The sequence below is a fragment of the Dicentrarchus labrax genome, unplaced genomic scaffold, assembly GCF_905237075.1.
Source record: "Dicentrarchus labrax unplaced genomic scaffold, dlabrax2021, whole genome shotgun sequence".
In the NCBI taxonomy this organism is placed as follows: Eukaryota; Metazoa; Chordata; class Actinopteri; family Moronidae; genus Dicentrarchus; species Dicentrarchus labrax.
This window is the reverse complement of record NW_026136706.1, coordinates 8,554,099-8,568,794: the sequence shown is the minus strand read 5'-3', so window position 1 is coordinate 8,568,794 and position 14,696 is coordinate 8,554,099. Positions and strand designations below refer to the sequence as shown.

General features: G+C 39.4%; 1 protein-coding gene across 3 annotated transcripts in view; it reads left to right on the top strand.

Moving 5' to 3' along the window:
* LOC127366021 (neuropilin-2) overlaps positions 1–14,451 on the top strand; it is a 95,264-nt gene extending 80,813 nt beyond the window's left edge. For 2 of the 3 annotated variants that reach the window (XM_051404699.1, XM_051404697.1), the window contains 3 exons: positions 8,620–8,682; positions 10,276–12,580; positions 12,658–14,451. In XM_051404699.1, the coding sequence (XP_051260659.1) occupies positions 8,620–8,682; positions 10,276–10,601 (389 nt within the window). In that variant the 3' untranslated portion in view covers positions 10,602–12,580; positions 12,658–14,451. Of the gene's footprint in view, positions 1–2,486; positions 8,175–8,619; positions 8,683–10,275; positions 12,581–12,657 lie in introns of those variants that run through there. The other variant, XM_051404698.1, reaches the window with a different exon arrangement.
* Positions 14,452–14,696: the final 245 nt, after the last annotated feature.

Genomic DNA, 14,696 nt, shown 5'->3' with positions numbered 1-14,696 from the left:
TGTATTGTAAGAGAATTAATTTTAAGTCAAATGGATTTCATCCCTAGTAAGGAATTGTGAGGAGGAATATAGTGAATAACTTGGTCCTGACAGAGTGAAGATCTATCAATAATCTACAATAAAGCGCCAAGTGGAGAAAAAATAATAAAAATATATTAAATGAAATAAATCTATTGTTCCAAAATTAACCCAAACTCTCACATTACAGAGAAACTTCAGGAGGACTGGACATTTAAAATGTTTCTCCTTGATTATAGCCTGATAACACGATCCTTACTTAGATGAGCTGCTTTATTGTGGTGTGATATGCCACATTGTTGGGTTTTTGTATCCATGGCAACCAAGGAGGCATTTAGATTCTAGCAAGAGAGGGCTCTGACCAATCATGCTACACGCACAATCACACACACACACACACACACACACACACACACACACACACACACACACACACACACACACACACACACACACACACACACACACACGCATGCATGCATACACACAGAAAGGAGGCTAATTCTGGCTTCAATTTAGAGAGGACTTGGACTTTCAACTACATTTTTTAAAAGTATTTCATTCAGATAAGGAAAGACTGTTGATGTGTGAAGTGTAAGTCATGGAATGAGAAACTCTAGCAACCAAACTTCCTTGAAAGCCACACTTTTTTTTAGCTCACTTTAGGAATGGTGCTCTTGAGAAACTTTCTCCCTTTTTTCCTTTAGATTAAAAAAAAAAGTAAAGTAACGGTCAATTTTTGCTGCCCTAAATCAGCTGTGTCTTAATCCACTAGTGGGAAGTCTCTCTGTGCAGGCTGCTCAGCTTTACAATCAAAGCCAATTTTAAACCCTTAAAGAGTACGTCTGAATTTATAAAATTAAGCTCAGTGGTTTCCTTGAGGTTCTGTGTCTTTCTCTGCACCTTCCCTTCCTCTGTCTTTTCATTATTTCTCTCTTCTCTCTCGTCCCCATCTTGCTTGCCCTGGTTCTTTTTCCTCTTTCTTTCTTGCTCACGTTCTTTCGTTCTCTCCAATTTTTTTTCTCTCTGTCTCTCTTTCTTCCACAACCTCTCTCTCAGCGGCTTTCTTTCACAGTGAGTTGACAGACTATTGAAGTTTCAGACAAACCCTCTAATGCAGGATTAAAGATATCATGGCAGGATTAGCTCTCTCCCTTCATTTCCCCTCCCTCTCACCCCCTCACTTTCTACCACCCCTCTCTATTTCACTCCATTCTTTCTTCCAATAATGCTTTCTCTCTTATCCCTTTTCTACCCCTGTAATTTCTCTCTGATTTACCCTCTTTCCACTCGCCATGTCTTTCTCCCTCCACTCGACTCCCTTCAATGTGATCTTGCCCTGATAAAAGCAGCTGCATCTTACCAAATACAACTACTTAACACTCCCCACCCTTTGTCCAAATCAGCCAGTCACTGCATAATCAAGGCTTTGCATTCTCTGATTGAATCTGAACACATGGCATGAGCCTTTGCGTGTCAATGTGCAGCTAATGCTTGTGACATTTGCATCAACCAAAAATACAATGAGTGAAATAAGCACAATCAAAGCATATGCATCAGCAATTTGTTTAGGAAGAATGAAGATTTTAAATGACTTCGAGTATGCAATTGGATGCTTAAATATTGACAAAGTGAGCTAAATCTGGAAGCTGTTTCTGCCTGCTGTTGATATTACATATGTATTATGTTTCATTGAATACCAGCAAGGCACAATCATTTCAGCTAGCTGCTGCAGTAATTGACCATTCGCTAAGTCCCGACCGCCTTAATTACCGTTAGGCCTGTCAGGTTTTCCATTATCGCACGACATGCATGTCAGATTTAACACTTGAAACTATTTTGAGTTACTTTTGAGACAATAGATTCTTGATTTTAGGCAGACGTATATAGAAGCAGGCTTCTCATTTCAAGCAAAAACTCCCCAATTTTGACTGTTGCTAGATAGCTAATTACCTGTTAGCTCCATGAGTTGATTCAAAAAGCTATCCACTGCTGCAGCTTACTCATTGTGATGATCCATGTAGAATAAAATGTTAGTAAGTATGATAAGGAATAATATATAAAGTCACCCTGTTTGGCTGCTTATACTAAGTGTTAATAATGTGCCCTTTGACCTTTGAAGTTATGTTAGTTGCCTGCTGTTGGTAATAAGATAGCTAGCAGGACATGCTCATGATCACGGGTTATGATAGAGCAGATAAACATAATTCACATTTGCTTTTGCGATTTCGGAAGAGCTAAAAAACAACACCAACCTTCAAACTTAGTATCACTCTTACTATATGATTCAGCATTTGGAGAAAATCCAATGACTAGTTGTGGTTTCTAAGCTATGATTTGATAATAACTGTCTGGAGGAGGGGTTTAGCAAATGGTCAATCAGACAATTAACAGCTCTCCAATACGGTCTGCATGCCTGCCTACCTCGTCCATAGTGCCAACCAGTAATGTGTCCTCCTGCCCTCCAGGGGGTGCCATGTCTGGGATGGAGCCCACAGTAGACACAGTGGCGGTGCAGCCTGTCCCTGTCTACTGGTACTATGTGTTGGCGGGAGGCGGCGCCCTCTTGCTGCTGGTCACTGTTACCGTGGTGGTGATACTTTGCTGTCATCGGTACCACTGGGCGACCAAGAAGACCAGCGGTAGTCATCATCATTCAGTGATGTACCACAACAGCCAACAGCCAAATCAGCAAGGTCACCAAAACTGCTACCAGAACCAAAACCTCAACTATAATCTGATCCACAGCCCCAACCAAAACCACCTGTACCCAGGTACTGGGCAGAGTCTTGAACCCATGCTCACCATCAGGCTGGAGAAAGATGACAGCTATGATTCCCAGTGTTGAAAACAACTGGACTACATGTGAATGATATAATTTTATTAGAATGCTTTGTTCAAATAAAGTGATCAGAGAGTGTGAACTCAGCAGCAGTATTCAGCATAATCGCCACTCTTCACTGATGAGAATCTACATGGAAGCGACACTGCAGTTCCTGTTGTCGATGACTGATCTAATTAACTGATCAGGATGCGCCTTGGTTAAACTTCCTTGTTGGCTGGAACTGGCAGAATGAACTTCTGACATTAAACTTTACCAATATCCCTCTCTGGGGAGGCAAAGAAATTCAGTTGCCACTTTTGATGGCTGACGACTACCTGAAAATGAAATGGATTATGATCAGAGGAAAGATTAAATGACAGGTTGGCTGCCTTATAGACTGTGGACAAAACATACATACATGCAGGGTACAATGTCAGTGTTGTAACAGCATAGTTTCCTCTTATATAAGGATATGTCTGTGTGTCCTGCTCTGATCTGCAGCTTGGACACTGGCTGCCTCCAAATACCCTGTCTGACAGAGAAGGGATTTACACACACAGGTACAGAGAGATAGATGTCACAATGTGTGCTGCATAAAAGAGAGGAGGCTATTTCTTTGGGTCTGAATGAAGCTGCTGTTTATTTGTCCACTAGCCTTTGGGAGACTGAGAGTGACAGAGACAGATTAAGAACAGAAAAGGAAGAGGTATAGAAAGAATTAGTGCTGCCCGTCCAGCCGTGACAGATAGACAGCTACACATCCACTGTGGGAAGCTCCTTTGGTCTGTGAACTGGGGAGGAATCAGTGTTGTGTTGTTTTCTGTCTGGTTTACACAAGGGAAGGATAGGATGAGACAGCTTACATTGCATCCTGCAGACCTAGAAACAAACACACTCTCGGCATCAGAACACACAAAGGCTCAAAAGTCTCACATGCATATGCACGGACACTTTTCACTGGCTAATAATGAATCTCTCGTGTTACCCTGAGTGCATTTTTTTTTCATTACATCCGGATATGCCTTTTTAAAAATGTGCTTTAAAACTATTACCTCTTCACCTCCGGAACGAGCTAGTGCCTCAGTGTCTAAATTAGAGTATGAATGGACTCTATACAGTTTTTTTTTTTTTTTTGCCTGGATATCGTGGATAACCCAATGCCTGTCTGTTAATGTTCAAACTAAACATCTTTGTATGACCTGCACACATTAGACTGGGTGAATGAAACAAATCCAAAAACATATTGAGTAACTAAAGATGAAGTTACACTTTTCTTTTAAGTCTGTTCAAGTTCAAATCTTTACGTCTGTTAAATATTTTCTTGTGTTATACGAGACGACAGAATGTTTTGCATACTAGTCGAAAAAAAACTGGTTCACGGCGGCCATGAAAATTCTCAGTTTTGCTTCTATTCGACAGGTGAGACCAAACATACGCTGTGAGAAAGAGCTTCTTATGTATGAAGCCTTTTAGAAAACCCATGAACCAGGATCACTGGTCAGTTCTTTTGATCATTTCATTCGCAGTGATCTGTCAAACAATGCAGCACTATTGACACAGCCCCCTCACGCACCATTATTGGTGTTTTCTTAATTTATCTGTTTAACTGTATGTGTGTTAGCAATTATTTCTTTGATATTTTGCCATGTTGATAGAGTACAGATGAGTTTGCATAGAAATTAACCAGACGATTTTTGAAGTTGGGTTACATGTTATTTTGAAATGTTGAGAGTAACTTTAGCACTTTTTTGCTTCTTCTTAACAATCATTTATTGAAGGCTCTGATGATTTATGACAATTTCTTACATTTACTGTGAATCTTAATATAAAAAATAAGTTGAGAAATGTACTGGTTGTGAATTAAGTACCATTTTTTCCTTACAATAGTTCTACATTCTGATGTTTAATAGTTATACAATGTTTATTTTTTTATACTTACTGACTCATCGTTTTAAGGCAACAGTCCTGTTGATTGTGTTCACTGAGATGATCTTAACAACTTTTCTTGACTTTTATTTGATGTCAAATCCTCAAGTTGAAGCCATTTTGCAACAGAATATGTTTGTCCCTTATTTTAAGCATCCACCTTTAAGCTTAAATCAGACATGGACACAAAACGGAAGCAAATGAGTACGTTTTCACTAAAATTATTGAGATGATATAAAAACCAAAAAACATATTAATTCGCCTGGTTTTAGTATGAGAAGTCCTGATTCAACTTCTATTCAGATCCACGCCTGTGAAATTGGGCACACCACTGTGGTACTCAGCAGCTCACCATCTTGTGTTGTGTGCTACCCCCCCCTACATCATTTTGTTCATGCCCAAATCCCCCAGCCTTTTTATCAAAACCCGCTTGTTCCTATTCTACTCCTTTCCTTCATCACAAATCCTCCCAGTAAAAAACACAGGAGAGAAAATGAGAGGCAGAAATGGAGGAGAGCAAAATCTCTCAGAGGAGAAGGGCCCATTAAGCGAGGCCCCTTCCCCTCCAAAGAATGCGCCCAGAGATGGAGGAAGATGAAAGAAGTAAAAAAAAACTGCTTTCTAAAGATAGATTTTTCTCTTACTCCGAGAGGAGGGCTAACAGGGAGGCAGGTTGGGGTTTGGATTGAAGGAGGGAGAGAATTGAAGGAGGAGGGCAGGTTGTTTGAAACACAAAAGCAGATGAAAGAAGTCTTTTGGCAGAATAGACAGTGTGATGGAGGCACACATTATAAGCACACACACAGCTACACACACCAGCTAACACAGAAACCTGCGCTAGCAAAGAATCCATATCTCTAACAAATTTCATTTAAGTCATTTAAAACGTTGTTTCGTGCATGTTCAAAAATCTACTCTGCAGCTCTCCATATTGACGTATTTCATCAAATTACGCCTCATAAAATGTGGCTTTGTGCTTTAGTCAACAAGTATTTCAGTTATTTGGTGCTTGCATATCCATCCCATCTCTCCTTCCACTCAAATCGACTTGTGTATGATTTACACATTATATGACTCATTCTAGCAGCCTTGTGCTGTAACCCAATCAATGTGGGTCCGAAATTCAAACAGAGAAGTGATATATGACTGTATTTATGTTGTGCTGCCAATGCACTTTTCTCTTTCATTCTCTCCGTCAAACTTTTTGCAAGATTTGGAAAATGTGCTGGCGTCTTTTCATGCAGCGCTTTTAAATCAACCTTCCCTCACTTCCCTCTCCCTTCTCCATCACAGACTACTTTGAAGCCCTTTAATATTTCTAATTAGTTAATGGAGCTGATTGCATTCATAAAACCCTGCGGTAAGCACTTTTAGCCCTCAGGCCATCTCTATTTTTTTTTCTTTCTGCCTCCTCCTCCTCCTCTGTTTCCTGGAGAAATATTACGAGTAAAAGCACTCTAACAGGTCCTCAGGCCCCACTGGAAGAGCGTACGGTGCCAAAGAGCCATCCATGTCTTTGCCTGTATAAAAAAAGCCTTTTTATTCTTCTCTTTGCTAATTGGACAGTGGAGATAAAATGGGGCTACGGGGAGTTTTAATCTCCTTTCAGATCCGCATGATGATTCTTCTCAGGATCCTAGCCTGAGGGCTTTAAGCCAGGATCATTAGAAAGTGTTCAACAGTCGTCCAGAGAGTGTCCGAGTATTTTATCCTGCTCCTTTTGCTATCTCTCTGTTAGTGATTTAATGTTTTGTCAAGGCCTGTAGTGATTTTAGCTGACTGTGAGAAAGGAGAATTTAGAGCCTGGAGGGTCTGTTGTGAGATTGTACATTTACACAACCAGAAGAGTTGAGAAGAGAAGACTGATTAGATGCTTTCATGTGCATGTACTAAGCGTAGTCTTACACGAACGAGTACATTTCAGTAAGACCTCGATAAAATATAATTTACTACTGGGATCAGCCATATTTAGCTTAGCAGCTATCCGTTGTTTCAGGGCTAACTGCCTACTCTGTACAATAACTGCATTATTTTATTTAATAGGATGGTTAAGACTTCTTCTGCCAACATTATTTGAAGTCAGGTTCATACTCTGCAGGCCACTTTGGAGTTTTCCAAGCTTGCACACTTAGAGATGTCTATCTGGTTGGGTATTTCACTAATTTATTCTTATTTTTCACTTTTCACCCTCAATTTTTGTGATGTGAAATCACACATTTTAGGGTAAAAGTACAACCACATGTTGAGTTTATGGAAAATCTACCTTGATGATGTCATTTTTATTAAATGAAGCAATGATGTTGTTATTGTTCTTTGATTTTATTGTTCTAATAATTGAGATTTTTTTTTATTGATCAGAAAGATTTTTCTTGATGTAAATCTGTTGGAAGCAGCAAAGACTGATCATTCTGAAACATGGCCTCAGCAAGGGATGAACTTGAATGAATTTTAATTCAAACTACTTAAAAGTTCGTCCCTGTTATACATTTATATATGTTCTATATATTACTGTGCACTTTCTCTGCCTCTGCGAAGGAAAGACCTTGACTTTATGATTGTCTTTTTGACTTGCGCTGGATTTGACTGTGTTGCACTTCAAGCTAATTAAATATTGAACTACAGAGAAACATACAAAGCCAATAGTGGCACCCAATCAAATAATTAAATAAGTAAATTCTCAACAAGCAAACATCTGAGAATAAATACACTCCATTTAGCATAGGATTTGTTGGTTGCTGTAATATTTGAATTGAAACTTAATTGAGTCTCTTCCTTTTGTTTAGTCTCTGATTGGGTTTGGAAGTCAATTTTGGGTCAATTTTAAACAATTAAAGATGTGATTGAGTCACTTCTTTAATTTCAAGGAGATTACCTCATATTAAATCCATGAGCAAATATTTTAATTTCACAGATCTAATTTTAAAGTATAAATCTGTTACTATTATTTACAGATGAGAAGAGTATTAGAAGTTCATAAAGCTTGCTTTTAGAAGGTATAATCTGGATGTTAAAATTGTCTCATAGAAAAATGACCTTATCTAACTGAGGAAATGAGGCTCTGTATCTTTTTTCATATCTACTAAATTAGTTTTTCACCTCTTGTCTCTTGAATATCTATTAAGGTTTCACTTCATAATGTGTTTTTGGTTCCTTTGCCACAGCAATAAATGATTATCAGCTGCCCAGATATTGCTCAATTTTTTACCTCAGGATTGTAATATCAATTTCCTTGAATAAAACTGAATTGAAGCAGAATTGCGCTTCCAAACCCTTCAAAGCCTTGCACCTCGGCCTGCCTCAGAAATATAATGTGGTATTTTAGCTTGTTGAATTTCATGGTCTTGGAATAAAAAGAAAATATATTGTGGGGAATGTGATGGTAATAAAAGCGATATTTTTCTATGAAGCAGTTTTGTGAGTCTTTTTTTTCACAGTTCAGTCTCCCTTTCTCACTCTCTCTCTTTCTTTCCACTCATTCACTCAATCTCTTGACTCTGTTTTCATTTCTAAGCAAATAAAAAAGAGCAATGATGCTTATCACATAATGAAACTTGCTGGCTTTATGCAGGTAGAAATGCTTAGTAACTCCGGATGTTATTGTCCCTTAACAGACTGAGCATAGAACTAAATGGTTTATGGGAGATCTCGTGCCTGATCTCTTCAGAAAGTTTAAACAAGATCACTCTACTCTTTGAGCTGTTTGTGTAGTTTGATTTCCATCTACAAATGTAGCCTGTGTGCTGACAACATAAGAGATGAAGTGATGTTATCAGGACATGCTGTAGAGTAGCCCTGGCTTGAGTGGCTGGTTGAGATTAATACCGTTATTCTTTCTTCTGTCTTTTTAACAGATCCGAGGCCCATGGATTTCGGAAAAGATCCTCTTTTCGAGCACAAGCCCCCCATCGATGGAGGTGAGGTTTGAAGTTGTCTTCTCTTCTGCTCCTCCTACTCTCCTCTCAGCCTGAGGCTATACTGGCTGTTTTACAAGTCTCACCCAAAGAATAGTGAAATAGCTCTTTAAGCAGAGGCATGCTTGTGGCTCTTCGTTTTACTTGCGGTTCCACAAGAAGAAAGCCTGTGGCAACAGTGGCAGACAATCTCTCTGGTGTGTGTGAGTGTGTACAGACAAGGGCAAGAGTGTGAGAGAGCATTTAAAAGTGTCTGTGGGCATGTTAGAGTGCGTGTTTCCTCTCCTCCGCTTTCATATTCCGTAGCAGACAAAGTGAGACAGACAGCTTCCTCCTGGGCACCTTGAAAACATCTGTCTGTAACAATCATGGTTTACTCCCTGTGTGTGTGTGTGTGTGTGTGTGTGTGTGTGTGTGTGTGTGTGTGTGTGTGTGTGTGTGTGTGTGTGTGTGTGTGTGTGAATAGTATCCGTGTGTGCCCATGTGCATGTGTTACTATCCCTTGTTTCTCCTGGCCCCCTGACAGATACAAGAAGAGTACTCAGCCTTTACCTCACTAAACAAGTCTGTTTACTGCTTCCCCGTGTGTGCATGTGTTTCAGTTTGTTCTTCCATAAAACACTCTAAATGCAGTACTTAATTGCGGATTGGCTTGTTCATGTGTATACATTCATTAAGTGGATTAGCATGATTGCTTATTCCAACTAGATGTGCACACTTCAACACTCACAAAAACACACTAGAGAGCACCTTTACAGTAATTTCATTTCATTATTTTTTCACATTTTTGAAGTCAATAACAACTGTTGTTGTGGTTAACAGAATTAGTGGTTCTTGAATCTATCAGCCATATTGTGGGACTTTTGCCTCTGATACAGTTAAATTAATCTCCCTAAAACACACCTTTGCTTAGTTCAATACACTCAGGGGTTTTGCTGCTAGTTTTTGGTGTTAGTTCACTTTAAGTAGATGCTGCTGTGTAAGTGACATGCTGAGTCAGTTATGACTTTTTTAATTATCAAATTGTCACTTACAGCAACAGTAGCACTAAGAAATTAGGCAAAAATGTGCAGGTTTTTTGCTCTTTAGCTTCAAAACATTTGTAATTATTTTTTGGACATCATTTCTGAATGCATGTTGAACTTGATTTCTTGATGTACTCTTCTTTTATTGTATTAGTCTACATTCATTTCTCAATTTGCATAAACTTTTTTAGTTGTGTCATCCATTAAGGTGGACATCAAGTCTGTGTTTTACATTATGGTTGCAATCCTAATTATGTGACCTTTTCAAGGTCTTTGAGTCAGAAATGTAACTGTTTTGTCACACAAGCAAAAATGTGTGCAGACTTGATGTTCACTGTAATGGATTTCACAGCTCCAGCAAGTTTCAAAATCCTGCTAATTGATTCTCATACTATACAGCCTGGAACAATACATTCACAAATCTGAATTATATGGTTTGCTGGGATGTGAAGTGATTTGTAGGAAATAGGCGAACACATGCAAAACCACTGGTATTATATGGTTTGTTAACTGAAGTATCTTGTAATTACGTATAGAAGTTTTTCTCTAAAGTTACCTGTTTTCTCTCCAGGATATGTCTTTCCAGGCTGGCCGTCCTCTTTCTCCACCCCCTCTTCTGGTGTGGATCCCCCCTCCGTCACCCTGGTGTCAGAGAAAGACAAGGACAACGCCTGGCTGTACACACTGGACCCCATCCTCCTCACCATCATTGTGATGAGCTCTCTAGGCGTCCTGCTGGGCGCGGTTTGCGCTGGACTGCTCCTCTACTGCACATGCTCCTACAGCGGCCTATCCTCACGCTCCTCCACAACGCTGGAGAACTACAACTTTGAGTTGTACGATGGGATTAAGCATAAAGTGAAGATAAACCAGCAGAGGTGCTGCTCAGAGGCATGAAGATGAGGAGGAGAACTCTGGGGAAAGACACGTGATCCTACGATCCCCTGCAAAAGTAATTTTGTTCTCAGTTTGGACGAAGAAAAGACGAAAATGAAGCACTATCTGTTATTTCAATCCCCAGTGTCCCCTTACCCAGTATCCTGCTCTGATGTCTAAATGGGTAACCCAGAGTTTCCCCACCTATTTGCGTGGGAACTTGTGATCTTGATCACCCCTACATGCTATGAGGCCTAAACTAGGGGAACACCTGACCCCAGTCTCCCCTACCTACAGTACCATATCTCCTCCGCCTGCAGGAGAGAGCCTGCTCGATTCTAAAAGCCTGTGAATGAATGAAGGAATGAATATGAATGAGATCTACCATAGAATATCACCCACAAGCCACTGAAATGAAGCTAGAAAGGAAATGGACTAGAGCACCCATGATAATCTGGACATTTGGACATCAAATGACAACACAATCTTGGGTGTTTGGTTTAAATGTTGGCAATGGGATTCTTAATGAAGAAGAGAAATTCATTAACATGTACCCATGAGTGGTACTTTGCTGAAGGACAATAACAAATTTGTCCTCATTAGCTTGAATTTGAATGTGGCCAACAGAGACGGCATGCATAAATCAAAAAGTTCCAGCTTCTGACTGTTGGTGAAGACTTCAGCACCAGTGGACCATTTAATGTGGGTACTTATGACTGAAATCAACACATATCAAGTGAATGCCTATCCCCTCTAAAGAAGTTTAAAAGATATCAACTCAAATTAATCTAGATTTCTAAAGGCGAAGAAGGAAAAGAGGATGAAAAAGGACCTTTTCTTTTTGTTTGTTTCTGAACGTTTTAGATATGAGTTCTGTGAGTTTCAAACGTCCATTAGCCTGCCATATGGCGCTCGCTTTGTCTGCGCTTTGTGAAACCAGTGGCATAGAAGAGTAATGGTGACTGTTTTTGTTTTGTTTTAGACTTGTGTCTATTTGGAGAAAAAAGGTAAAGAAAAGCCAGCTTCAGTTCGTAGCCGCCCTGTAGAGCTCTTACGCCATTTTTAGACTTTCTTTAGCATTGTGTTGGACTCCATGGTCTTAACTGTTACTTCAGTCCTTTTCTATTTTGGCACATTTTCCATTACAGGTTATCAGTCTTTACAAAGAGTAGAGGAAAGGTAAAGGAAGATGGAAGACAGAAAATCAGAGGTTTATCTAAATCTAACATGCTGTTATGGAGTCGTGCTTTAGATTCAGTATTCTAGGGTTTGTCTTTGGTATATATCTATATTTTTTTGCTTTTCAGACTGTATGATGCCCAAATGATGGACAGACACTGTGTGAACAAAATGTCAGTGATTGTTTTATTGCAACCTATGGATTGCCAAAGAGCTGTGTATGTGCACAGGGGGTCTGAACAAGTGTTAAAAGAGGTCCAGTGGAGAACGGACTGAGAGTGATAAATCATCCTGCCTTTCATCCACTGCTCTTAGCGTCACCCCCTGAATGAAGGATGCTCAAAAAAAACGGAAGGAGAAGAAATGACTAAAGGAGGAGAACGGAAATCGCACCGTCGACTTTCTTGGACACACAATCGAGCCTTAAGCGAAACTACAGTATACGCTGTATCGGAGGACAGCCATCGAGGAGGGCCAGTGCTGCTGGAGAGACTGATGAACAGGAGGAGACACACACACACACACACACACACACACACACACACACACACACACACACAGAGAGAGAGAGAAACAGAAACAAAGACAAACCGGAAGAAACATAGAGAGTAAAAAAAACGTATGGTGATTATGTTTACATGCAGGAGAAGTTGATGTCTGATTGTCATAACTAAAACTATAAGTTTATACTCAGATTATCAAATATATTCAGGTTGCTTGTGAACATTTTTGGTCAGTATTATGCAGATGTTTCTCCCAGGAATTACATTCATATGCCACTATTTGGCTTCAGCTAAATACATTTTAATGGAAACTTAATGGTACCCCATGGAGTTTTTGACCAATAAAAAGGGGGGTCCTTTTTTTTTTTTTTTTTTATGAAGAAGAAGACTGCGAGCTAATAAATGTGGATGCAAGACTTTAAATATTAGGTAAAAACATATTTTATGAGGAAGGTAAAGCATTCAGCACATTTGTTAGACCTCAAAGATACACACAATGAATGTAAATATTACTTTGTATGTTTACAGGTTACCTTACAACCCACAATGTTTTCTTTTATATTAACATATCAACAAACTGCTGTTGTTATGTTATGTTAAACATATCTGCAGCTTTCATATGTTTTTCCTACATTCGACACTTGTAGGAAATAAAGCATCATGAGTTTGTATGGTTATGGTTAGATAACTAAAAGCAATTTGTGAAGGTTGTCGTCATAGTTAAACATTTAAAAAGTTAAGACTGACTTTGACATAGAAACTTGAAAACATACTTTCACCAATTAGCAAACTGCATATGAATGGAAGAAATTGGAGTACCTGCATTTCTCTTTCTTGCACTTCAAGTAAACTATCTGCAGTTTTTTTGGCTTGCAGACTTGTTCAAACTGGTCGGGGAACATTTGATTAACTCGTCAGCGCAGTCAATCAAAGTCTATGAAAGATTCAAATGAAAAGGTCCATCTGAACAATTGGACTAGGGCTGGTTGCCAGATAATTCTGCATGTAAACATATCTAATGAGATACTCAGCTGACAGATGGAGAGGGCAGACAGCCAATAAGATAAACAAAATGAAACATAAAATGATACTGTCAGTAGAACAGGTGGAAGGTGTGAGAGAGAGACACAATCACAACACAGAGAGAATGACAAAGAGACAACAAAACAGAGGACAGACCGGGAGGGAAAGTCTGAGACCCAGACAGAAATCTTAAAAAATGTAATCGGAGGACTAGACGCTGTCTTCTTTGTATTTTTCTTTCTAACTCTGCTAAGCCGCAGCAGATAAAGGTCAATCCCAGAGAGTCCTTTTTGTTATTTTCTGAATTTGTCAAATATCCGAGTCAAGTTGTTGTCCTCTTGGGGGGGTAAATTGAAAGAGCAAAAGAGAGAAAGGAAAGGGTGGGAAAAAAAGAGTCAACCATGTCACACTTGTTGTATCCTTGCCTGGAGCCTCCCTGTTCTCTCTTTTTGTCTTTCTCTCTCATCTCTCTTCCTGTTTGAGGGCATGCATGAATATAACCAGGAGGCCTGTTGAGATGAAACAAACAAAGAAAATAAAGGGAAATATTAAAAGGTATTGAAAGATCGTCAGAGGAGAGATGGAGGGAGGGGACAATGGGAGAGAGAGAGAGAGAGAGAGAGAGAGAGAGAGAGAGAGAGAGATGGAGGGTTTTCTGTCCATCTAACTGCATTTTCACTGGACTCTTTTCCAAGTGCCTTGGAGCTCTCTTATTATGTCTCTCTATCTCTCGTTCTCTACTGCTATCTTACTCTTACTCTCTTTCTTTCTCTCAAACACTCACATGAAACAGTAAGCACCGATCAGTGACTACATTACACACACAACTAACACTTAATCATACAGAAACATGCAAACACACACACACACACACACACACACACACACCGCACCTATTGTCTCTCTCTGCTTGACTTTAACTCTTTCCTTCTGGAAGTCCAGATAGTATTACCTCTTCTGTCTCGATGGATACACACATATACACACACTGGCACACGCACACATGTGGACACAGTCAAATGCACACATAAATGAAGACATAAAGACACACACACACACCTACGGCACTGGCCAGATAACTCAAACTGTTGTTTGTAGACTTTGTACAGAAGAATTTCTTTTTTAATGTTATTATTATTATTTAATAAAGGCTAAATAACAAGTGATTCGGTTCTTGTTGTTTGTATTGTTAAGGGTGTAAAGCTTGTGTGTGCTTTTTTTGTAAATGAGTGTGTAAGTACTAAGTCCTACTAACTTACCTTCAAACAGGCCTCCAGCACATCAAAGCCCTCCAAAGAATTGGAAGGGTTTTATTTAAAGGTCCAGGATTTAGGAGGATCTATCGGCAGAAATTGAATATAACATTCATAGGAATGTTTTCATTAGTGTATATTCACCCGAAAGATGGCCA